Here is a 27,134-nt window from a genome sequence, read left to right as displayed (position 1 = left end):
GTAATAAGCCCTCAAAAAGTATTAGCCATTAGCTGTTATGAACAAAAGTACTGTATTTGTAGAATAAAATTATATACACACACATACATATGTATGTATATATAGATACACACACATACATATGTATGTATATATAGATACGCATATAGTAAGTGATCTTTGGATATAAGAAAGCCTTTTTATTTATTTATTTATTTTTTGCGGTACGTGGGCCTCTCACTGTTGTGGCCTCTCCCGTTGCGGAGCACAGGCTCCAGATGCGCAGGCTCAGCGGCCATGGCTCACGGGTCTAGCCACTCCGCAGCATGTGGGATCTTCCCAGACTGGGGCACAAACCCGTGCCCCCTGCATCGGCAGGAGGACTCTCAACCACTGTGCCACCAGGGAAGCCCATAAGAAAGTCTTTTTAAACCACATGGTGAAAGCATTTGTGGCTCAAAGACAAAGTGCATAAGATGTAGTGATGGAAATAAAACATTAAAGAACTCCTACTGCTATCCAGATAAAAGGTGACATTAAACAAATTTTTCTGTTGCATGTTAATACGAAAAAGAAAGACATTCATAAATCTAAGCTACATTTCTCCTTAAATACAGTTGCATTTTGTGTTCAAATAAAAGTCTAAAAAATGAAATCCTACACTTAGCACTGACTCAATTAACTATAAGGTTTTCTTCTGGACCAAAAAAAAAAAACTTATGTGAATTTTTAGTCTGTTCATCTTTTTCTTGAATTTTAATTCACAGAAATCAATAAGTAGTGATAATAAGTTTAAAAAATGATTATAGAATCTCTAAAAAAGGAACTTTTATTGAAAAGTTGTGATTAACCATGAAATCTACAACTGTTTCTTTGAATATTATGTGCACAAAAGAGATTTCAGTTAAAGAAAAAAGAATTATTTTGTGATCCTACACACACACACAAACCCAAGTTTAAAGTTTGTAGAATTCAGAGTAACTAAACAATTAGTGAAAAATTTCTCACTGTACACTTACTTATAGCTAACATCAGATGCAATTTAAAAAGAGGGGGGGGACTTCCCTGGCAGCCCAGTGGTAAAGAATCTGCCTTCAAATGCAGGGGATACGGGTTCGATCCCTGGTCAGGGAACTAAGATCCCACATGCTGCGGGGCAACTAAGCCCACACACCACAACTACTGAGCTTGTGTGCCTCAATGAGAGAGCCCACCTGCCGCAAAATTACAGCGCCCATGTGCTCTGAAGCCTGCGCGCCACAACTACAGAGCCTACGTGCCCTGGAGCCTGTGTGCCACAACTAGAGAGAAGTCCACATGCTGCAACGAAAGATCCCGCGTGCCTCAATGAAGATCCTGCGTGCCACAACTAAGACCCACCACAGCCAAAAAAAATAAAGAAAATAAATATTTTTTAAAAACCCCTGTAACTTCCACATTTACTGTTTGAAAACACAAAAGAGAAATGTGATACTACTAGGCAAAACAAAAGAAATTCAAGAGTCTGTCCATGATATCCTTACAACTGTCCTCTAGAAATGAACTCTAGGTGAAAAAAAATTGAACCATCCTAGACACTAAAATTATAAGATTTCTGGGATTATATAGGAAGGAAAAACCTACATTTCTATTCCAGAAACAAGAATAAAATATGCACCCCAACAGATTAAACAGGTTATCCAACAAGATAAAAGACTGATTCATAGTTTTAATTTAAATGTTCTAAAAAGGGAAATTTTCAGCAATCTGATGAGAATATTTTCCCTAAAGAAAGGATGGTTCACACAGTTAAACTGATATATACTTTCCATAACCACACTAATAGGTCATGATTACTCAGCCTTAGAGGCAGATGTGGTGGTTCCCAGACAAAATGAACATGAATAACTCAGCTTCTTGTCCTTTGTTCATTCTCAAGAGCCCATTTAACCTGTACCTTGACATTTTAGTTTAGACTGTGTTAACTGATAGGAAGCCTCACAAGTTCTTTTCAACATTATAGGTTAATGGTTCCTAAATATAACAGACTTAACTGAGATAAATATTAGTTTACATGAAAAATCCAAACACAAAAACTAAAAAACAATCATTTTGATTAAGAGAATTTTAAAAGTTACACATATTCAAACTACCTTTTAAGTCTGTTTTCTAAAACCTACAATTCCTACTACAATGTATCAAATATGAAAGAATCACATTTAAACCATACTAAATGAAGAGATGAGGGATAAAGACAAACAGCTACAGTATAAGCAGCAAAGTCTACCTGGAAAGATCCACTATAAAACATAAAAATAACACAACGTACTGAGCAGGACATTCCAGCTCTCATGGGAGTATGCAAGTATTGATATATATGGGCTAGAGATTCTGGCCTGTGGCTGAGGGTTTTCTGCCTCATATCATGAAGCGACTGGTAGAGACGTACACTCCTACACTAAACAACTGGAAAACTAAACAGAATACGTGGAACAATTTTTTTCAGACACTGTACCACAGGCAGTATAATACTTCTGACTGCTGAGAGAAGGGATACAAATGAGGAAGCCTTGTGATGACTCTGGCTTTCCACTTGTAGACACATTCTGTGTCTGCAGTAAAATCCATAGTCCAAAGACAAAGACTCTAAGCAAAGCATGGTGGTCTTGCTGCACTGAGAAGAAAATCTGAGTTCAGGGGGGCTGAGTGGTTGAAATCTGTGGCGCAGAATACTAGTGAAGAGAAAGCTATGCAGAGAAAGGACTCTACATGTGTGCATGGGGGTCCCCTTGAGACTCTGGCACACAAAGCTCCACTGCATGCTATGATGAGATTTCATAAGGCCAGGCAAAGTACAATTAGTGAGAAAAGAACAATAGAGGTTGTAAGCTGAAAATTCCTAGACTTCACACAGGGCTGGGAAACACTTGAACTTCATCTAGCTAGAGTGGAGAGACTCAACATTCAGGGAAGACCTTGGAAAGAGCCTACAGTAAAAGCTACTCTAGACAGACCATAATAGGGTTTTTAAAAAAGCCTTAAATAGATCAAGTTGATCCACTGGTACTGCCCCCAAAACAAAAAATTGACACTCTGTAAAAGAAGGTAACAAAATCCATACAATCAACAACTTAATACCACATTCCAGTGTCCAATAAGGAATAACTAGATATGATGTGAAGCAGTTTGGAAAATATGACACATAACCTGGAGAAACATTAATCAATAGAAACAGACCCAGAAATGTCAGAGATTATGGAATTAGCAGACAAGGACTTAAAAACAGTGAATATAAACATGTTCAAAGATTTAAAGCAACAACTGCCAAACTTCAGCCCAGGGGCCAAATTCAGCCCACCACCAGTTTTACAAATAAAGTTTCAAAGAATGCAGCCATGTATGTTTATTTACATATCATCTCTGTCTAATTCTGTGCTGTAATGGCAAAACTGAGTAGCTCTGACAGAGACTCTATGGCCTATGAAGTTTAAAACACTTATTATATGGCCCTTTACAGAAATAGTTTGCTGATCCCTGATTTAAAGGAAAAGATAAACACAATGAGGGAAGAAATATAAAGTATAAGAAAAAAACAAAATGGGCTTCCCTGGTGGTGCAGTGGTTAAGAATCCACCTGCCAATGCAAGGGACACAGGTTCGAGCCCTGGTCCGGGAAGATCCCACATGCGGTGGAGCAACTAGGCCCATGTGCCACAACTGCTGAGTGTGCACTCTAGAGCCTGTGAGCCACAACTACTGAAGCCCACGTGCCTAGAGCCCATGCTCTGCGACAGGAGAGGCCACCGCAATGAGAAGCCTGTGCACCACAAGAAAGAGTGGCCCCTGCTTGTCACAACTAGAGAAAGCCCATGCACAGCAACGAAGACCCAAAGCAGCCAAAAATAAAATAAATAAATTTAAAATAAAAAAAAAAGAACAGCAGATGTAGAGGGTGTATTGGATTCAGTCCACTGAATAAACCTAGTTAAAAAATATATATATATATATATAAAGTATAAAAAAAACCAAAATGGAACTTATAGAGCTGAAAATATAATATACGAATAGGAAAATTCATTGGATAATCAACAGATTAGATGCCACAGAAGAAAATATTAGAGAACTTGAAGACAAGGCAATAGAAAGTATTTGAACTAAAGGACACAGAGAGTAAAGGCTATGGAAGAAATGAACCTCAGTAACCTGTGGAATAATACCAAACAGTCTAATATACATGTAACTGGAACCCCAGAAAGAGAGGGTGAAGCGTGTGTGTGCGCGCACACACACACTGGGGAAGGGATGGCCAAGTATTTTCAAGATTTGATGAAAAATATCAATCCATCAACTCACAGATTTAAGAAATTCAACAAACCTAAGTCAAGATCAACATAAAGAAAATAAAACACATAATCAAATTGCTGAGAATCACCATAATCACATCATAATCAAATTCTATAATTCAGCAATATCAAGAAAGTCTTAAAAGCAATCCGAGGCGATAAAAACACATTACAGGCATACCTCACTTTAATGCACTTTGCAGACATTGTGATTTTTACAAATTAAACGTTTTGGCAATCTTGCGTCAAGCAAGTCTATTGGCACCATTTTTCCAACAGCATTATTTTTAAATTAAGGTACATATATTGTTTTTTTAGACACTTAATAGAGTACATTATATTGTAAACATAACTTTTAGATGCACTGGGAAACCAAAAAATTCGTGTGACTTGCTATATATCACCATATTCGTTTTATTGCAGTGGTCTAGAACCAAACCCACAATATTTCCAAGTTATGACTGAGTCATCTACAGGGAAATACAGATAGGACTTATCATCATAAACAGACCAAAAGACAATAGAATTACTTCTCTAAAGTGCTGAAAGGAAAAAAACAAAATCTGTGAATCTAGAATTCAGGGAAAATATATTTCAAAAATAAAGATGAAATAATAACATTTTCAGACATACAAAAGCCAAAAGAATTTGTTCCAGGAGATAAATGTTAAAGGAAGTTCTCAGATAGAAGAAAAGTGATACCAGATGGAAACTTTAATGTACATAAAAGAGTGAAGAGCACTGGAAACAGAGAACGCCTTTTTTCCTCATTTTAAAATCTCTTAAAAAAAGAACTAGTTGCTTAAAGCAAAAGCTATGACATATGTAGAAGTAAAATACATGACAACAGCAGCATAAAGTACGGGAGGGAGAAAATGGAGTATAATACTGTAATGTGGTTACATTATATATACCAAAAAAAAATGTTCAATTCAAAAGAAGGCAGGAAAAGAATAAAAAATAGGTGGGACCAACAGTTTGATGATAGACTTAAACCCAACCATATTGACAACTACATTAATTGCAAATGGGCCAAACATACAAATGAAAAGGCAGAGTGTCACACTGAATTAAAGAGCAAGACCTCAGTACATGCTGTCCATAAAAAGCCCATTTTAAATATCCAGATCCAAAAGTAAAGGTAAAGGGATGAAAAAAGATAAACCGTGTAAACATAATAATACAAAAGACAGAGTATTCTACATTAATACCAGATTAAGTAGATTTCAGGAGAGGGTATATTACTAGAGATGAAAAAGGACATTTCATAATGATAAAAGGGCTAATTCTCAGGAAGACAGAATAATCCTAAATGTGCAGGCACCTAATAACAGAATGTCAAAATACATAAAGCAAAAACTAATAGAACTAAAAAGAGAAATAAACAAATCCACAATTAGAGTTGAAATTTCAACACACTTCTCTTTTTAGTTGATAGAATAAATAGACTGAAAACCAGTATGGATATAGAACACTTGAACAATATGGAACACTATACCCAAAAATAGCCAAATACATATTCTTTTCAAGTATACATGAAATCCAGTCACCAAGATAGACTATACTGTGGTATAAAATGAATCTCAGCACACTGAAAAGAATGTGCCATGTGGCAAGGTAAGTAAAGATCAATACAAGGAGTACTTCTTAAGGAAAAGTAGCAAATGATAGTCCTCAAAGGTTAATTTTTCTATTTAAGGACAGTGTCCTTTAATCTATATAGTGGTAATCAAAGGAAGTTAAACAGCTATGTACAGCCCAGGTTGTTATTCCCCAGCACAGGAAGCTCTATAAATTTCCTAGTTACCAACCAGGTCATAAGTAACATTCACTAACTGCCCCTGAGAGTTCCTAATTACTGCCAATGGAAGTTCCCTTTAATGATACGAAGGTCAAATTTTATGACTGTGATGAAAAGTTACACTCTCATCAGTGACAGGTTTTTAGGGTTCTTTTTTGGGGTGGGTGGGTACTTCAGTATACTCATGCTAAGTGAAGTCAACTCAACAAGATAGTTCAGCTATTTGTGACATATCAAACATCTGGTTTTGCTTCAGTTCAAAACCTCATATGTCTTAGTCTCATGAGCTGCATTACACTATATTTTCCAAAGTTTTGATAATGGAATAATTTTGCTTTGTCCAGGATAAAAGATGTAGTGCTTGGCCAGGCAAGAAGATGTCTGGGTGAGAGCAAAACCACAGTTAGATCAGGGGGTAGGATTTCTAATAAGAGCAGATATAGGTATTTGTGGAAAAAGTATTTTAACTTAAGACATTCTTTTAAGATAAATTTTAAAAGTTACACGTCTACAATTTACATTCATTCAGGAATAGTAAATATCCTACTAGCTCTGTCAAATTAAGAGAAATTTAGAATTAAAAAAAATTATCCTAGAGGTAAAATTATCATTCCTGAAATTATAACACACAAAAATATCCTAATCCAGTAGAGAAGAGAAATTCTAAGTAGTGCCCTGATAATAATGTAGTACCTATGTAAGCCCTGAGAAAGCAGTCCTGGTGCCACAAATACAAATTAGGATCTTTGTAAGAAAGGTGTGGGACAGTCACACCTTAAAACCTGAAAAAAAATCATATTAGTAAATGACAAACTAGTCTATGTATTGCTGCTTCATTTAAGGAAAAGTGTTTTCTGGATTTTTAACTTTATTGTTCAGTTCATTTGGGGGCCCTTTCTTCCAGAGACATTTTTTAAAAAGTGAAAACCTAAAATGATCATATTAGTTAATTATGAGCCTAATTTAGCCAAGCCTTTTTACCAACCAGGATGCAGAATACGATGTCACATTAAGAGCACAGTATGTGTATGTATGAGGGTTTTTGGGGTTTTTTTTTGGCAGTGCCCAGCAGCATGTGGGATCTTAGTTCCCTGACCAGGGATCGAACCTGTGTCCCCTGCATTGGAAGTGCAGAGTCTTAACCACTGGACCGCCAGGGAAGTCCCTGTATGAGGTTTTTAAGGAAGATGAGCAGACAGACAGACAGACATTCTTCCACTGTAGGCAGCTCCCTCAGAACTGATAAAACATTCCTAAAGACTGGAGTTGTTTGCACATCTGTAATGTCAGTTCATAGCCTAATTCATCATCCACACACAGAAGTCAACTGAGATCCCAAAGGCAAAATTCCCAATTAGTTTTGTCTGGAAAGTTTAGGACAAAGGTAATAAAATCAAGAATCCTCTGCTGATTCACTGGGAAAACATTTGCCACACTCCTTCACTGAGGAACAAAAGGAGTCAGTGGCTAGTCTGGAATGTGATTCATTAGGAATATCTGGGTGATAAATAAATGAAAGGAGATGACAGATGGTTGTGTGTATGACTTGCAAAACCTTTGTTTTCTTTAAGTCCAACTTTTAGGGGAGTTTAGAAATGCTTTTACAAACAGGAATTGTACTCTTCAAATTCTTTTAATCATTGCTTTTCTCATCGCAGTCAGAAAACAACTTACCTAAGGTTATGGTATACAAGAAAAAATTCTAGAAGGCTAGAGCATAAAACTGTTGATTCCAAAAGGGCACTGAGAAGTTTAACTAGTGTTTATATTCTTTTTGTGAAGAAGGTCCCAAGTTTACAAATTTAAGCCCCTGGTCCCTCCCTATAAAATGCAGTATAATATGTAAAAAAGCAGTAATTTGGCCATTAGTTAATGTGGATTTTAGTTCCTGTTAGTAACTTACTAGATGTAATCAGACTTCTATCTCACATTCCTCATTTGATGAAAAGCCTGAAAATAATGATAATAATACCTGCACAACCTAGGTAACACAGCAATGTATGAGATTATGTAGTAAAAGTTTTATGATAAGCATAAAATAACCAAAACAAAAAAATGTGTAAACTCTATAGTTCATGCTTCAGGTTATAAGGACCTATTTTTAAAGTCATTTTTATTATATTCAATCAATCCATAAATAAAGACATATTTCACTTTTCTTCTCTAAACCTAAGCAATTTTTTTTTGCGGTACGTGGGCGTCTCACTGTTGTGGCCTCTCCCGTTGCAGAGCACAGGCTCCGGACGCGCAGGCTCAGTGGCCATGGCTCACGGGCCCAGCCGCTCCGCGGCATGTGGGATCTTCCAGGACTGGGGCACGAACCCGCGTCCCCTGCATTGGCACGCAGACTCTCAACCACTGCGCCACCAGGGAAGCCCAACCTAAGCAATTTTGATCATAAAGTTGGTTTAAGTGTTTAGGAGGAATGGACCACATATTTATAAAAAGAGCTTTTAAAAAGGTTATAAATTGTTTAAAATTATACCCAACAGAACAGATTTCAGCAAAACTGAATCTTCTTAGCTTTCATTTAAACACACATTAATAAATAGTGACTTAAGGGCAGGAAGTCAGTCAGTCTGTGCATACCCTTCTGTTTGGTGAAAACAGCCCTATGTCCTGGAGACCCTTGTTTCTACTTTTCATGTGGTGATGCTCTTAAGAGTTAATACATGAGTCATTCCTTGGGGAAAGACAGGGAGAATAGCTGATCATGCCCTCATCAAAAAAAGGCAAACAGACCCTTTCTAAAAAGGGCCTGTTGGTCTTCCCGCAAGAGCCCTGAGTCACTGCATGCTTATAGCCAGAGTCATTATACCTATAAAGAGCAATATTAAGTCACACTAGAACCTTACTTTTGGCAATTTCTTCTCTTTTTCTGTTTTATCGAGGGATACACACGTAAGCTATGGAGCAACAATCAGAAGTCAAGCAGGAAAAATAGTGAACAGGTTGGCTAACAATTTTTAAAAGAATTATTCCACCTCATGGCATTAAACAATTACTACAATAGTTCTCTTACTGAAACTGCTTCGCTATTTCACTTCAACCTATGTCCATGCAGTTCTCCAAATAACACTTACTTTAGGCAATAAATAGCCAAGAGTCAAAACGTGTAAGAAACAGCTATATATATATATGTATATATATAAAACAGTACTATAAAATATTATATACATACTATAAAGTACTTGTTCACTAAAGGAAACAGGGTGCTATAGACAGAGATGTTCTTTAAACATTTGATAGTGATCAACATGTTGGATTTTTTTTAATGTAAAATTTTTACCCCATTTTAGTGATGAAATGATCCTAAACGTTAAGGCAGAAACAGACCTCTGAATCTTACACAGGGGCAAATATCTCACAATTAACTTTCCCTGTACTTATTTTATAACAAAGAGCCAAAAATTTTTTTCTATTAAAATGGTCATTTTGGGGGACTTCCCTGGTGGTGCAATGGTTAAAAATCCTCCTGCCAATGCAGGGGACATGGGTTCGATCCCTGATCCAGGAAGATCCCACATGCTGTGGAGCAACTAAGCCTGTGCACCACAACTACTGAGCCCATGAGCCACAACTACTGAGCCCGTGTGCCACAACTACTGAAGCCTGCATGCCTAGAGCCTGTGCTCCGCAACAAGAGAAGCCACTGCAGTGAGAAGCTCGCGCACCGCAACGAAGAGTAGCCCCCTCTCTCCACCACTAGAGAAAGCCTGTGTGCAGCAACAAAGACCCAACACAGACAAAAATAAATTAATAAAAAATTTTAAAAAGGTCGTATTTTGTTTTTATTTTTAAGTAGAATTCTTTATTCATTTATATCTTATTTTTACACCTGATAACTGCATTCTGAACTTACAGTTTTATGGCCATGGTTTCTCATGGTACTTAAAACACTCTTGACATCTACTAACTTAATTCCAGTGAATTTAAACTACCAATTTTTATCTATAAAACTATATTCTTAATTTAAAATCGTCAAATTAAACAAATGACTCATAAATACCATTCAGATAATAATGTCTTGATGTTATATCTTCTTATAAACCTTGATCTACTCTACAATGTAACTGAATAGTTCCCAAACTTTTCTACATACCAACTGCCATCTAGATAGGGCAGTTCTAATGTGAAAATCCCTACCAGGGCTTCCCTGGTGGCGCAGTGGCTGAGAATCTGTCTGCTAACGCAGGGGACACGGGTTCGAGCCCTGGTCTGGGAGGATCGCACATGCCGCAGAGCAACTGGGCCCATGAGCCACAACTACTGAGCCTGCGCATATGGAGCCTGTGCTCCGCAACAAGAGAGGCCGCGATAATGAGAGGCCCGCGCACCACGATGAAGAGTGGCCCCCGCTTGCCGCAACTAGAGAAAGCCCTCGCACAGAAACGAAGAGCCAAAAATAAATAAATAAAAATTAAAAAAAAAAGAAAAAGAAAATCCCTACCATTTTGATCCCCAAAGGTGAGAGAATTCAGTGGTTAAAATATATGACAAAGAGAAAAATTATCTGCAAAATATATTCAGCCTTCTATTTATAGCTCAATATTTGAGTGCCTTTAACAGTTTTTAATGATTGTTGATAGTTTTTGTTCTGAGTTCTTTGTCTAAGTGCTGGGCTTATTTTGAAAGGAATATAGGGCTTGGGAAGCCTTTCTCCGGGAAACTGCTCCACCTAGTGTCAAAAACTGTTCATGTATCACATTATTTGTAAATTCCTGCCGAAGGACTCATTTCCTTTGTTACTGTTAAATAGAACAGACTTTATAATCATTAATGGCATACAGTTTACAAATGGCTCTTAAATCATCTGCTTGTCTTATAACTTGAGGAATAATAATGTGAATGCATATAAGGAGCATGTCTGAGATATATTTCTCATTATGAAGTACCAAAGTTCCTGTTAAACTGGTTTTTTACCAGGTTATTATTATGAATATATTATGAATCATATATTCTAGTAATGGGAAATAATTTTAAGGTGGCTACTGAAATTACCCTATCACTTCTCCTAATTGTTTGTATCAATCTAAACGTAATCCACAAATTATTTATTTCTCTAAATAAGTGCTGTGTTGTGAAGGCCGGTATTTAATAATTGCACACATCAATGGTTTAAAACATGAGATTAGAACTAAATTTTGCTGTCATCAGGCAGCTCATTTGGAAGAAATTATTTTACTTTTCTCTTCATGAAAAGTTGTGTTTTTTTCCCCTTGATGGTCTTACAGACCACTCAAGCACTCACACAACTATATCCTCTTCTAAAACATCATGTTAAGTCTAATATTATGACCTGGGAGAAGTGCTAATACTTTTTTGGCAAATGGAGGAATCAAATGCATAACGTGTCACGTAAAAATCCTTAGGGGGTGGCTAGCTCACTAAGGCTCCCAAGCTCAATATGCTTCTTCTGGTGTACTACTGTCATCCCATGAGTTAGAGCAACGGTTAGCAAACTACAGCCGGCAGATCAAATCCAGTCGGCTACCTCTCTTTGTGAATAAAGGTTGACTGGAAAACAGTCACATTCATTTCTACACACTGTCCCTGGATGCTTTCTTATTACCATGACAGATCTGAGGAGTTACAAAAGAGATTGCATAGCCCGCAAAGCCTAAAATATGTACTATCCCTTTACGGTCCCTTTTCAGCAAAAGTGCTGCCCCTGGGCTGCCTCCCCTTGGGTCAAATCATTATTAAGGTGAAAATTTTGACACATTCAAACACAGAGATACAACAAAGAGGTTAACAGCAGCCATGTTCTCTTCATTAACTTGTTTTCACTCTGGGCATTATTTCCACTAGTAAATAAGCATTCCTGGATGGCCTGGAATGGAAACCTGCTACATACATGCTAAGACTAAAATAAATTCGTTAATGGATTTCTGGAAATTAGTATCCAAGAGAAGAGGGCTTAGAAGGTATGATCTTAGAAAAATTTACCAGCCACAGAACCTTTTTTTGCATCTGATCTACTTACAAAAAACATGAGTAAAGTAAATGAATGAAATCAGTAAACTTGCACTACTTGCCAGACAAAATTAGCTCACGAATTAGACATCTATTACAGGTGTATTTATGCAAAATGACTTCAAAATTCTAAAACAAAAGAGCAGATGTACTAAAACAGAGTATTTATTTAAGCATAGTACATATAGAAAAGTGCATAATGCAATCATCTTAATGAATTATTTCAGACACAGGTATCCTCTATCCAGATCAAGAAATATTAGAAACACACAAGAGGGACACATCCTATTGGCTGTCAAGATTTACTACAAAGCTGCAAGGATGAAAATCTTTTTTCAATTACTTTGTCAATTTCTACAAAAATACCTACTCAAGTTTTGACTGATATTGCATTGATTATGTAAACAAAATTGGGAAGAACAGCTACAATATCGTGTCTTCTAATCCATGAAAATAATATATACCTTCTGTTACCTGGATCTTTTTGCTTCCAACAATATTTTATAATTTTATATAGAGGCCAAGCATATCTTTTGTTAGATTTATTCCTAGGTATTTGCTTTTCAAAAAAATGTTATTATAAATGATGCTTTCCAAAATTTTCACTCTCTAAATGTTTATTGTAGTATACAGAAACACAATTGTTACATACACATTGACCGTATAGCCAGTAACTGTGTTACACTTCCCTATTCTCCAAGTTTGTGGAAGTTATCTCCTTCTCTAAATTTCTGCCAAGTTCTGCTTTCCATAAGTTGAGTATATATTATTAAATACAAATTTAGACCTGTTATATCTTCCTGGTGAACGGAGTCTTTTATTATTACCAACAAACACATTCTATCTATTAACTCTTCTTGCCTCATACTTTACTTTGATTTCAATATAACTACATGAGCTTCTTCTTGGTTGGCATCAAATGGCTCATCTTTTTCCATCCTTTACCGTTAATCTTTCTGTGTATATTTTAGGTATGAAGGCTGGATTTAGCAAATAGCTGAATATTTTAAAATATTTATTTGGATAACTGGAAGAAACATTTATTCCATTTATTGATATATTTGGATTTAAATATACCACTGAATGCTTACTACTTATCCTGCCTGTTCTATGTTCCTTTTGTCTGCTTTCTTTCCCTCTTTTGGCTTGGCTTTTTAAAAATTACTTGGTTTTTACTTGTGCCTATTAGCTTGATAGTTATATATTCTTGTACTACTTACCCTAAAGATTATAATATAGATCTTTATTAATTAATGTCATATAAATTAATATCTTACCTTTTCTAGGGCAATGCAAAGACTTTAGAATAATTTAATTTCAGTTACTCCACATGTGATTTGCAGATGACGTATTTTAACCCCCTCTAAATACTTTAAATCTCTCAAAACATTATCATTAAAAACATAATGTTGAGCTTCCCTGGTGGCGCAGTGGTTAAGAATCCACCTGCCAATGCAGGGGACACGGGTTCGAGCCCTGGTCAGGGAAGATCCCACATGCCGCGGAGCAACTAAGCCCATAAGCTGCAACCACTAAGCCTGCGTTCTAGAGCCCGCGAGCCACAACTACTGAAGCCTGTGCGCCTAGAGCCCGTGCTCCACAACAAGACAAGCCACCACAATGAGAAGCCCCTGCTCACAACTAGAGAAAGCCCGCACGCAGCAACGAAGACCCAACGCAGCCAAAAATAAATAAATAAAATAAATTTAAAAAACATAATGTCAAAAAAATAGAAAGACAAAACAAAAAAAGAAAAAAAACCATAATGTCAATCTTAATTTAAATTTACCCATATATATACCCTTTTCTTAATCTTTATTCGTTCCTGAATCTGAGCTTCAATCTAGAATCACTTTCCTTCCATTCAAAGAACACTTTTTAGTATTTCCTTTAAAGCATGTTTGCTGGTGGCAAACTGCTCTGTTTTTCTGAAAGTATCTTTATTTTATACTGTTCAGGGCACACTTTGAGTATATTCTGTTGGTAGTTATTTTCTTTTAGACCTTTAAAGATATTCCACTGTCAGCTGACTTTTACTCTACTCAATGTTCTGTGGTGACCTAAATGGCAAGGAAATCCAAAAAAGAGGGGATATATGTATACATATAGCTGATTCACTTCGCTGTACAGCAGAAACACAACACTGTAAAGCAACTATACCCCAATTAAAAAAAAAGCTGATGCACTTGCTACTGCTACTGCTGTGAAAAATAAATTGTCCTTCATCTCTGAAACAAAAAAAAAAATCAATGACAGCAAATCAGTCTTACTGAAATTCCTCTGAAGATAGTATGTCTTTTTCTCCATCTCTCCTTTTTTGTTCTGGATATTTTTCTCTGGCCGATTTTGCAGTTTATTAGTCCTGTCTTAGCTGCTGTCTACTGAAGTCCATTAATTGAGTTCTTCATTTCAGATAATGTTTTCTTAATTCAAAGTTTTCACTTGCTCTCCTCTGTAGTTTTCAATCTCTGCAAAAATACTCAAACTTGTTTTTTACTTCCTTGAAACACATTGATTTTGGATTAAAGTATACATCTAATAACTTCATTAAATAGATCCCCTATGGATCTACTTCTCTTATTTCTTGTTTCGACCAAATTATCATGTAGCTTCAGATATCTGATTCCTTTTGATTGAATGCTAGACTTTTTTTTTTTAAATATAATGTGATGCCTAGGATTATTTTATTTTCCTCCAGACTTAAGATTTAGCCTGAGCTTCAGTCCCTGTATGGGCTGATTTGTATCTAGTTCATCCTTATGTTTAAAGTGTGGCCCATCAGGTTCCAATCCAAAGCCTGCAGGCTTATTAAGGCCATATACTTAACTGGTTTCACCTCTCTGGGTTTCCCCTTTAATCTAGATGTTGGCCTTGTAATTCTTTGCTATCTTTTTATCTCTATGGTGGCTTTAAACAGATGTTTTAAATTTTTATCAACTTTTTAAGATACTTTCACAAGCGAGTTGATCCAAACGGCCTAATCTATTGTCACTGAAAATGGAACAGTAATCTGTGGTTTTCAACTATGGTATTACATTCTGCTACATTAAAATCAATTGTGGGAAATTTTGCTTATAGTTTCTTAAGAATAATAGCTAAAGCAGGAAAATTGAAAATGATTGTTTTAAAAATAAAATCAGAGCAAGAAAAATGACAATAATTATTATAATAGTCGCTTAACGTTTACTGAGCACCTTATATATACTAGCCACTGAATGAAAAGTGTACATGTTTTATTTCATTTAATCCTCCAAACAGCCTTATGAGATAGGTACTATTATTATCTTTTCCATTTACAGTTGAATAAACTGAGGCTTAAAAAGTTAAGATATTTGCCAAATATCACAGAGTTAGTAATATCTGACTATGCATTCAAATCCAGCTCTGAATATGCCCTATTAAGTATCTCCCATGATAGGAATAAAAGATTTTAGTCCCATAACAAAACCACCCTCCATCAACTGCATATTCTTAAATATTAAAGAAAAAGATAGAATTATGGTATTACATCTGAAACTATGCGTGCCATGGGAGTATGTCCTGCATGTAAAAATATGTATCACAATGGAAAGTCTAATAACTGTGAAACTTATTAATGAATGTGCAAAACTATTAAGAAAACTTATTTTCATTCACATGCATTAACTGGCATTATATAGTCATAAATACAGATAAATAATAGAATATGCCTCTAATTTATTTGAGGGCTTCATATTTATCCAGAATAGAACCTGCAAATATAGTATAGTTGTATTAGCAATGCCACCTAGTGGCAAACTAATATAGCCATAGTTAGAAAAAAAAGTCCTATAAGAGTGGTTCTTAACATTTTATGGGTTACAGAATCTGGAGAATCTAATACTATAGGCCCTTTCTGCCAGAAAGATGCATATTTGCGAAGACACATAACAAGTATAGTGTTCAGGGAATTAACAGCCCTCCGGAAGCCCATGTGTTGACTGTTAGAATTAATGGAACAAACCAACTAACCTAGAGGCCCAACCAACACCCCCTGAGCCTTGAGAAGGAATCCATTCACTTTCCCCTTCATCTCTTCCTCTCTGGTTAGCAATCACTATTCCTGCATAAACAGTATCTAACTCTTCCTTTGTGGCTACATATCTGTTCTCGGCAAACTACTAGATTTCCCAAATCAATTTACAAAATTTGATAGTAGTCATTCTTCCTTGTTGATTTTCACTAAATTTAATTTTAAAATTTAATCAAACAACTATTTTTACATCTAATGTTTAAAGAATTGATGACAATTTTCAGGACATCTGAATTAAGTTAAAACTTTTCAATTATATCTAAAAATATAAATGAAATTGTTGATTGATAAACTTAAAAATCAAGATAACTTTTCCATTTTAAAGACAGATATATAGGTATATAATATTTTAGGAAATACAGTAACATTTGTAATCACCATTTAGTTGCACAATGAGTTAAAATTAACTAAATGATTACTTCCAAAAGAGGTTAACTTCCATGCTGGGAAGAATGTAATTGAGAAAGTCTGTCTATGCAGGAAAAATGTTCCTATTTCACTTTAAAGCCATAATTTCCAGTAAAGAGAACCATGATCGAGAATGAATTAAATCTTTTCCCTTTGTTAAACTCAGTTTCTTTTTCACCTGTTTTGCTGTAAATTATTGTCAAAAGAAGGATCATTTTTCTGACCAGACTTCTCTCCTAATATAGTTAATTGCTTTCTTGACTGAGGAGTTATATGGGTATATGGAAAGAGTGCCTATTTCATCAGCACAAAAATGTATGACATGAGAATGCTAACATCACATCTCCCTAAGTGATTATGTAAGGGCTCATAAATGAAAGGAGGTGTAATTAGGACTTTCCAGATACAATCACATTTGACAAATATAAAACAAAAGGAATGGTGATCTATAAGGATAAAACTGTGTCAACCATCTATCACCAAGAAAATGTTACGTTTTAAAAATCTAACCAGAGTTTTGAATAGCTTCTTAAATAATAACAGAGATCAAATTCTTAAACCTTTATTCGATTCTGCTTTGCCTTTGGTTTCCTGGCTATTTTTCTCCATAATTGCCAAAGTTCACAAATGCACAGTCTATACTTACTCATGAAATTTTTTTACTATACATTTGCTACACTATTGGTTATTGACTACCCTGGCTCTTGGGAGGACTACATGACATAATTCATGTAAAGTGCTGAGCAAAAAGCCTAGCATGGGAAAACATTCAATAAGTGTTAGCTAGTCTATCAGTCAGGATAGGTTTTAACAACAAACAGCCCCAAAATCTCAGTAGCTTAAGACAACTAAATTTATTTCTCCCTTACTCTACATATCCATCAGAGGCTAGCAAAGGGAATCTGTTCATCACAGTCAGAGACTCAGGCTCCAGGTGAAAGACAGTATGACAAACCTTGAAGCATCTGCCAGGAAGCAACACCTATCACTTATGCTCACATTTCAAAGCAAATCATATGGCTGGAGTTCAACAGGATGGGGATGCAACATCTCCCCACAAAAATGAATACCAAATATGGATAAAAAATAATAAATTGGGACTTCCCTGGTGGCGCAGTGGTTAAGAATCTGCCTGCCAATGCAGGGGACACAGGTTCGATCCCTGGTCCAGGAAGATCCCACATGCCGCGGAACAACTAAGCCCGTGTGCCACAACTACTGAACCTGCACTCTAGGGCCCATGAGCCACAACTACTGAGCCCGCATGCCACAGCTACTAAAGCCCGCGCGCCTAGAGCCCATGCTCCACAACAACAGAAGCCACCACAATGAAGCCTGCTCACCGCAATGAAGAGTAGCCCTCACTTGCCACAACTAGAGAAAGCCCATGCACAGCAACGAAGACCCAACGCAGCCAAAAATAAATAAATAAATAAATTTATTAAAAAAAAAAAAAAGAACTGATTTCAACTAGAATTACTCTGATGACAATGATGATGAAAATGTTTGCCATTTTCAGTATTAGTAGTCGTAGTAGCTATGGTTAACTTCTTGTAATCTGACTTCCATCCCAACCAGGTAATTGAAAATAAACAAAAACCAGTGACGTCTTTTATCTTCCTTTTGTTTGACTTCCCTGAAAATTATTTTTTGCAAATGCGTGTTTTCCTTCATTTTCCCTGTTATACCTAGGGAATCCTGGAAGGAATCCTGTGTCCAAGAACTAACAGATCTAAGAACTAAAGATAATCTGCTCAAATGGAAATGGCATATGCTGGGTATCTCTTTATATTTCTTTTTAACATTAACATATTGCTCTTCAAGCCTTTACATACTGAATTTGTTTGCTATATTGGCCTTTTATCCATTTTTGTTCACTATTGTCTAAAAAAGTGTTCTTTTGGCAAAATCAACACTCATTCATGATAAAAACTCTCAAAAAAAAATCCCCAAAACAAACACAACTCGCAGCAAACTAGGAATAGAAGTGAGCTTTATCAACTTGATAAGAAAATCTACAAAAACCTACAGCTAACATGATACTTAATGGTGAGAAAGTAAAGGCTTCCCCATTAAGGTTGGGAACAAGGGAGAATGTCCCTCTCACCACTTCAACATTAGACTGGAAGACCTAGCTAATGCAATAAGACAGGGGGGCAAAAAAAAAGAAAGGGTATACAGACTGAGAAGAAGTAAAACTGTATTTGCAGACAACATGATTATCTATATAGAAAATCCTAAAGAATTGACAACAAAGTCCTGAAACTATTAAGTGATTACAGCAAGGTTACGGAATACAAGGTAAATACACAAAAGTCAATTTGCTTTCCTATATATCACCAATTAACATACACAATCCACAAATCATGCCCCTAGGTATTTACCCAAATGAGTAGAATTCTTATATACCCCCCAAAACTTGCACATGAATGTTTACAGCATCTTTATTCCTAATTGCCATAACTTGGAAACAACGATATCCTTCAATAAGTGAATGGATAAACAAACTGTGGTGGTACATCCAGAAAATGGAATATTATTCAGCAATAAAAAGAAATGAGGTATCAAGCCATGAAGACACAGAGGAACTTTATTTTTTTTAACATCTTTATTGGAGTATAATTGCTTTACAATGGTGTGTTAGTTTCTGCTTTATAACAAAGTGAATAAGTTATACATATACACATGTTCCCATATCTCTTCCCTCTTATGTCTCCCTCCCTCCCACCTTCTTTATCCCACCCCTCTAGGTGATCACAAACCACTGAGCTGATCTCCCTGTGCTATGCGGCTGCTTCCCACTAGCTATCTATTTTACGTTTGGTAGTGTATATATGTCCATGCCACTCTCTCACTTTGTCACAGCTTACCCTTCCCCCTCCCCATATCCTCAAGTCCATTCTCTAGTAGGTCTGTGTCTTTATTCCCGTCTTACCCCTAGGTTCTTCATGACATTTTTTTTTCTTCTTAGATTCCATATATATGTGTTAGCATACGGTATTTGTCTTTCTCTTTCTGACTCACTTCACTCTGTATGACCACAGAGGAACTTTAAAACCATATTGCTAAGCGAAAAAAGCCAGGCAGAAAAAGACACATACTGCATAATCCCAACTATATGACATTCTGAACAAAGCCAAAACTTATACAGATAGTAAAAGATCAGTGGTTTCTAAGGGTTTGTGGATAGGGGGAAGGAGAAGAGTAGGAATAAACAGGTGTAGCACAGGGTATTTTTAGGGAAGTGAAACTATTCTGTGACACTGTAATGGAGAATGCATAACATTAAGCCCTTGTCAAAACCCACAGAACTATAGAACACAGAGTGAACTCTAATGTAAACAATGGGCTTTAGTTAGTAATGTATCAGTATTGGTTCCTCAGTTGTAACAAATGTACCACAGTAAAGCGAGATAATAGGGGAAATAACACTAATTAATCATTAGACTTGTGAAAAATATATTAATAATACTAATAATAGGGGAAACTATCATTATGTTGTACAGCTGAAATACAATGTTATATGTCAATTATACCTCACGTTAAAAAAAAAAATAGGGAAATGCTCCATGTGCGTGTCTGTGTATGTGTAAAGGTATATGGGAATTCTATCCTTTCTGCTCAATTTTTGTATAAACCTAAAACTGGTCTGAAAAATAAAGCCTATTAATTAAAAAGAGAAAGGAAAAGAAAGTGTTCTTAGTCCTTTACAAATTTCCCTTTCCTTTCCATCCAACCACTGGCACCAGCAACCCACTGGGATCAGGTGAAGATCTCATCTACCTTGCAACATAATTACAAATCCGTTTAAATTTCTCTTTTCAGAACTTACACTATGTACTGAATGAACAAGTGACCACATGACAGGTTTCTATTCAGTTAATGGTAACAACATCTTCTCATTTAAGTCAAAAACCAACACTAATCTTTGGCTCCTTCTTCCTCCACACTAAACAAATAAAATTTCCCTAAGATTTGCCCTGTTTTATCCAGTGCCACTGCCACTCCAACCACTCTCTTGAAATATTAAAGGTTTATGCCACCTTTTGCCTTCATTCTGCTTAGTTTCTCTGCATATTCTTTTTTTAGTAAATACCTCTTCCTCTCCATACTTCTTGCTACCTCCATGGAAGCCTGTGTCCTCAGAAGGATTACCATTAACTGACCATTTTCTCTTCTACCTTCAATCTATCACCCACACTATAGCCAGAATTATATATTCATAAAACACAAATCTGGTTATTTTGCTTCTATTTAATTTTAGGGCATTTAAAATAATTCTAAATGCTACTCACAAACAGAAATCAAATTAACCTAATTCTGAAACACATGGCCTGATCCACTCTGGACCCCAGTTTATTATTAGCAATGATAATCCCACAATGTTTTTATATGGCTTTTATGTACAATGCAACACAGCTTCACATGTTCCTTGATTTTATCTCCACACTTGCTTAACTAGTATAATACATATGGCCCTGAGTATAATGAGAGAGTGATACTTTCCTTCAAATAGCTCTTGAAGAATTCTTTCTAAACTTGTGAAAAATCTAACTACATTCCCTTAAACCTGCACTCTGATCAAGGGCAGAAATAACTACTTAGTTTATGGAAACAAAGACTTGACTTTTCCCACAAATGAATTTTATAATAAATTCTTATTTATATGTTTTAAATCCTCTACTGGATACATAGATCAATGGAATTAAAATAATAATGTTTTCACATCAACACATTTTATAAGGGTTTCTCAAGGATATAAAAAGAAACAGGAAACATGAAACTTCCATGTTTCAAATTTCTTTATTCTTACTTATTATGGGAATTATAAGGTTCATTAGAATTCCTTTTAAGATTCAGCAGAATCTGTTCTCTGGGTTGCTTTTCAAATACTTCCAAATAAATCAAATGCTACAAATGAGTTCTTTAGTCTGGTTTTCCTAAGGAATCTAAGAGGACAGGTCTAGAAAAGAACAGAAAGGTAACCTGTAACCTGTAATTCCTTTTTTTCCCTCTGCCTCAACCTCTAGTATAGCATTATACTTCTAGAATGTAGTTATTAAAGAAACACTGATATGGGTTACTTATCTAGGATTTATGTTTCTATCTGGGATAAAATCAGCAAGCAATCATGAATGGAATTCTAAAATTCCATGTTTTAAACTCCCATAAACTTACAGAAGCTATGTATTATAGATTAATTCTTTTTTTTTTTTTTTTTTTTTTTTTGGTACGCGGGCCTCCCACTGCCGCGGCCCCTCCCGCTGTGGAGCACAGGCTCCAGACACGCAGGCCCAGCGGCCCCGTCGCTCTGCGGCATGTGGGATCCTCCCGGACCGGGGCACGAACCCGCGTCCCCCGCATCGGCAGGCGGACTCCCAACCACTGTGCCACCAGGGAAGCCCCCTTATAGATTAATTCTTAAATTATTCTTCAGACCATTAATTCAGCAGCCTTCTGAATAATCATTTCTTAATATTTATCATACCTGCTTCAGAAATGAATTCACGGAAGCACAGAGATTGGAAGTGTTTGCACTGTTGAACTATATTCAGAATCAGTACTGCTGTGACAACTTTTCACCTGTTTTCTCCATCAAGATCAAGCTGTTTTCAAATGTGAAATTGTTTTCAATATATTATTCAGAGACAGGAATAGAGTGAAACAAGAGAGGCATCCAGGGCACAAAATTTAATGAGGCATTCACTCATCAACCCCACAGTTACATGACCCTAAAAGTGCCAATGTAAATTCTGTGCCCTAGATGTCTTGCTTGTCACCTCCTAGTCCTAGCCCTGCCATTATTTCAGTATATTTGCAAATATCCCAAAGAAAACCTATCTTTTATCTCTCTCATTTCAACTAAGTAAAAAAAAATATTTTTTAGGAGGGGTACATTTTATACTTTGATTTAAAAGTTTAAGAAAGCATTACCTATACACATGTAATACTTCTTTAACTGCACTCAATAAGATTACCAAAATAACTATCCAGTATGTACATGGTGTTTGAGGACGTGAGGGAAGATACCATTTCTCATTTGCAGATTAACAGAGAAAATAACTGACCAAATTAATTCTAAGTCTTACATGGAATTTTGTACAATTAAATAACTTCAACTATTACAAAGACAATTGCATAAGCAAGAGAACCATTATTCCAAAATCTGGAAGGAAAAAACATTTCCTGGCTGAATTAATATAAGTAAACAATCTCATTTGCCTAAGGGTTCTTCCTCCCTTTTCTTTTTAAATTCTCAACCCAAAAGGAAAAACAAAACAGAATTCCAAATCACTGCCTTGAGGATTAGAATACATATAAAACACAAAGGTAATTAAGTAAAAATCCTAGAGTTTTAACTTCTATAGTAAAAGCACCAATTAAAACATAATCTCTTTCAATCTTGCTTATTAAAATTATTCTTACCAGATAAAGCAGAAAGGTGTGCAGCCCTGTTCCAAGCCCAACAGAAGACAAAATTCCTAAGCCTATCCAGTAGGCATACAAAAGAAACTGTTTCTCTATACGTTGCACATACTGAAAAACAAAAGCAATGAGGTGAAAACAAAATCAGAATTCTTAAGCAGAAATATGGTATTTATCAACTATAATAAAAATAAAACAAACCAACTAAGTTTCCAATAGGAAGAAAGTATTAAGATTAAAAGCTCCTTGAAGAGTCCAAATTCCTCTAATATGTGGTAGCAGAGATGGCAAAAAAAATCATGTAACTGGACTAAAGCTCATTTCTACATTTTAAAAGTCCTATAATTACAATGACATTTATACAAAAAATGCAAATTATTGATAACTATGAGAATAAAAAATTTAAAGATACTTAAAAGTTATAAAAATTTTGTTTAAGAAAGCATGATAGGGACTTCCCTGGTGGCGCAGTGGTTAAGAATCTGCCTGCCAATGCAGGGGACACGGGTTCGAGCCCTGGTCCAGGAGGATCCCACTTGCTGCGGAGCAACTAAGCCCGTGAGCCACAACTACTGCATTTATAAGTATAAAAACTTCTCTGATTAGAGGTAAACTGCTGCTCCTCCCCATTTTTATTTTTATCTATTTATTTTTAAATTTTTCCCTCCCCATTTTTAATGCCATTTGTTGTTCTAATTTTACAGGCAATATATGTTTATTACAGACAACTAGAAAAACATAAAAGCGTAAAATAAAAAACAATTACCCATAATCTCCACACCCCCAGAGATAATCACCATCAGCATTTTGATGTATTTAGAGGTAAACTGCTCTAAAATATGAAATGATACCATTTTAGAACTATTTCCTAATAGAATACATTAACGTTTTGCAATTTTATCAAAAGTTATTAACAAAATGTCCTATTTTCCCTTCATTTATGCTGTACAGATGACAGGCAAGTGAACTTCCCCCCACTCTATATACATATAAAACCTAACCTTCAATCTAGGATGACTATATCAGCTTGGATGGATCATAGGAGTGTGTTACAAAAAATATGAAGACTTCGGTAGTGATTAAAGGATTCATGCTGCTTTGACTAAACACCGTTAGGAAAGTCACATTTAAATCCTTAAAGGTAAAAAGGAACGATATATATCCAGTATAAATGCTGAGCAGCCATGAACTACCACAAGAATATTTTTAATATTTGGCCTTAAAAGTAAGACATTAAGATACCAGTTATAAGATACATTTTAAAAAAAAATCAATGAAATCCACAAAAGCTCCATTTTGAAACTGGGATTAGGGAAGGTACAAGAATAGAAACAGAGGTGCTGAACCTCTTACCTGTTGATGTGCTCCTTCAACATAATACGTAGCTATAAGCACAGCAAGCAGCAGTAAAAAAGACACCACAACGCTTTGACGATGCCATAATCTTAAAAACAAATTTAAAAAAAATGAAATATGTCACAGTCTCAGTTTCAGGATTCATCACTCTCAAAACATTTCTTATTGAAGCAATTAGGTTACTTAGCTCAGCTTTAGAAGTTGTTCTTGCTGGATTGAGCTCTTTTGTTCTTAAACACTATGGTCTCTTGGGGGTACAGAAGGGGGTCAAGACCAGATACTTGGGTATAGAATCGAATTTCTTATTAGAAACCCCATCGTAGGGGCTTCCCTGGTGGCACAATTGGTTAAGAATCCGCCTGCCAGTGCGGGGAACATGGGTTCGAGCCCTGGTTCAGAAGGATCCCACATGCCACAGAGCAACTAAGCCCGTGTGCCACAACTACTGAAGCCCCCGCGCCTAGAGCCCGTGCTCCGCAACAAGAGAAGCCACCACGATGAGAGGCCCACGCACGGCAGCGAAGAGTGGCTGCCACTCACCGCAACTAAAGAAAGCCTGCGCAGCAACGAGGACCCAGTGCAGCCATAAATAAAGAAATAAATAAGTAAACATAAACAACTTTATAAAAAAAGAAAAAGAAATTCCATCATAGCCTTTCCCATACCCCAAAACTAATCTTTTATACATACCCCAACTTCTAATTGGGACAGGCATTATGATATAATGGAAAGGGCACTCTGGCCTTTAGTCAGAGGACTTGGGTCAGAGTCTCTTAAGTACTGTACTTTGAGTAAGACACTCAACCAATCTGATTCTCTTTCTTGTTTTTAAAATCATGATGATCATATACTTATTTTACCTTCTTCATGGAATTGCTATAAGGATCAAATGAATTTAAAAAGTGTTACAGGGCTTCCCTGGTGGCGCAGTGGTTGAGAGTCTGCCTGCTGATGCAGGGGGCACGGGTTCGTGCCCCAGTCCGGGAAGATCCCACATGCCGCGGAGCGGCTGGGCCCGTGAGCCATGGCCGCTGAGCCTGCGCGTCCGGAGCCTGTGCTCCGCAACGGGAGAGGCCACAACAGTGAGAGGCCCGCGTACCGCAAAAAAAAAAAAAAAGTGTTACAAAATGCTTTATAAACTGTGAGCACATAAAAAGGTAAGATATTATTACAGATAGCTTGGAAAAGTAAACCAGAAAATGATTAAGGCAAGTAAAAGTTCAACTTGCTCTTTACGATATCAGAAACAGGGCTTACAAGCACTAAATTTAAAGATCAAACACAATTTCCATGGCAGAGTCCTTTTTTATTGGCTCAAACTATCAGTAGTGCCACGTATCCTGAACCTTGACCTACTAAAGAATCAGTGTATTTAATGTACACAGGCCTGATTTCTCCTGAAGGTAAAGCCAGAAGAAAAAACTTCTTGTTTTCAGTGCTCTCCTCTGAATAAAAGATTCAACATGAGACAAAGGTCAACTGTATCAATCCAGTGAACAAATAGCAACAAGTTTCCCTAATCTATTTTTCTTCAAACTACACATAAAAAGGAAAATAAGTATGTTCCTATAACATTCTAAATTTAATTAACCCATTTTGATAAAGCAGGTGGCAGGGAGACTGTTGAAGATTTCTAAAATTAGTAAATACGGTTTATATAAAAGGAAACGGAAGACTCTTTACCTTGAGGTCCATTCCTTCAAGATTACTAGGATTTCCAGAGAAAAATACTGCAAGGTAACAAGTGGCTGTCTCCACAGGACAATATTTTGCCTTTCTTCCCGATCCCTCCTCTTCTTTTCATTCACTGAAGGGGGATCTGAAAAACATTAGTGTAGAAGTTAAAACAGGATGCTCACTTTTTCCAGTTACTTTCATTATTCACCTACCTTCCCATCCCACATCTGAAGGACTGCATATAAACCTCAAAAAACAATCTGGTTCACATTGTGACAAGTCTAGGCTATGTCCTGCTGTTCTACTCTTACCATTATTTTTGGAATTATTTTATTGTCAGGACACAAATTTCTTTTCTTATACATTACTGGAATGCTAAATTAGCCCACTTTCTATGAAGGGCAATTTAGCACCATATCATAGAACAAAGTGGTTTAGAGCTCAAAACGTGAATGCAAACTACTTGGTTCCAAATCCTGGCACTGCCATCTACTAGTCATGTGATCCTGGGTAAGTTAATTAACCTTTCTATGCCTCAGTTTTCTCTTCTCTAAAATGAAGATAAAAATAGTACTTACTTTTTAGTGTCTTGTAAAGATTAAATGAGTTAATACATGTATGTATATGTGCAATTAAGGTTAGTTATTATTCGTAATAAGAGTAACTCTCTCAGCATCATCTCTCAAAATTATAAATGCATATACCCTGTCACCTAATAATTTCATTTCTAAGAATGATTAGCTGTAAGGAGAAATGACTTTTGTACAAGTTTATTCAATACAGTGTTATTGGTTCTAGCAAAATATTATAAACAAATGTTACCAACAGAGGACAGAGGAGCTATTAAAATATGATAGACTTGTACAATGAAATACTAAGCAGCCATAACAAAGAATAAGTTCTTCATGTACAACCTCTAGGAAATATTAAGTAAAAAACCCCAAACAACACACACCATGGTACAGAATAGAAAGTGTGTCATTCTAACATTAATTTTAAATTCCAAAGGGGTGGGCAGTAGTGGAAGAATACATAAATGTATGTGCTTGTTGAAAGAAAGGAAAGAAAAAATAACATGCAAAAGCTCCTAATGGGATGAGACTACGATATATGCAATGTCTATTTCCAAATCCTGAAA

General features: G+C 36.1%; 1 protein-coding gene across 4 annotated transcripts in view; it reads right to left on the bottom strand.

The window, feature by feature from the left end:
• Positions 1–27,134, bottom strand: part of VMP1 (vacuole membrane protein 1) — a 129,206-nt gene that overhangs the window by 75,255 nt on the left and 26,817 nt on the right. For 2 of the 4 annotated variants that reach the window (XM_022552577.3, XM_022552576.3), the window contains exons 3-5: positions 26,003–26,138; positions 24,317–24,407; positions 22,964–23,074 (exon numbers count right to left, since the gene is read on the bottom strand). In XM_022552577.3, coding sequence (XP_022408285.1) covers positions 22,964–23,074; positions 24,317–24,407; positions 26,003–26,138 — 338 coding nt within the window. Of the gene's footprint in view, positions 1–14,348; positions 14,374–22,963; positions 23,075–24,316; positions 24,408–26,002; positions 26,139–27,134 lie in introns of those variants that run through there. The other 2 variants (XM_089900953.1, XM_089900954.1) reach the window with 2 other exon arrangements.

Source organism: Delphinapterus leucas, chromosome 19, assembly GCF_059928025.1.
Source record: "Delphinapterus leucas isolate spDelLeu-1000000601 "Yukka" chromosome 19, BTC_Dleu_Yukka2, whole genome shotgun sequence".
NCBI lineage: Eukaryota > Metazoa > Chordata > Mammalia > Artiodactyla > Monodontidae > Delphinapterus > Delphinapterus leucas.
The sequence above is the reverse complement of the archived record's forward strand: the minus strand, read 5'-3'. Positions and strand labels throughout refer to the sequence as shown.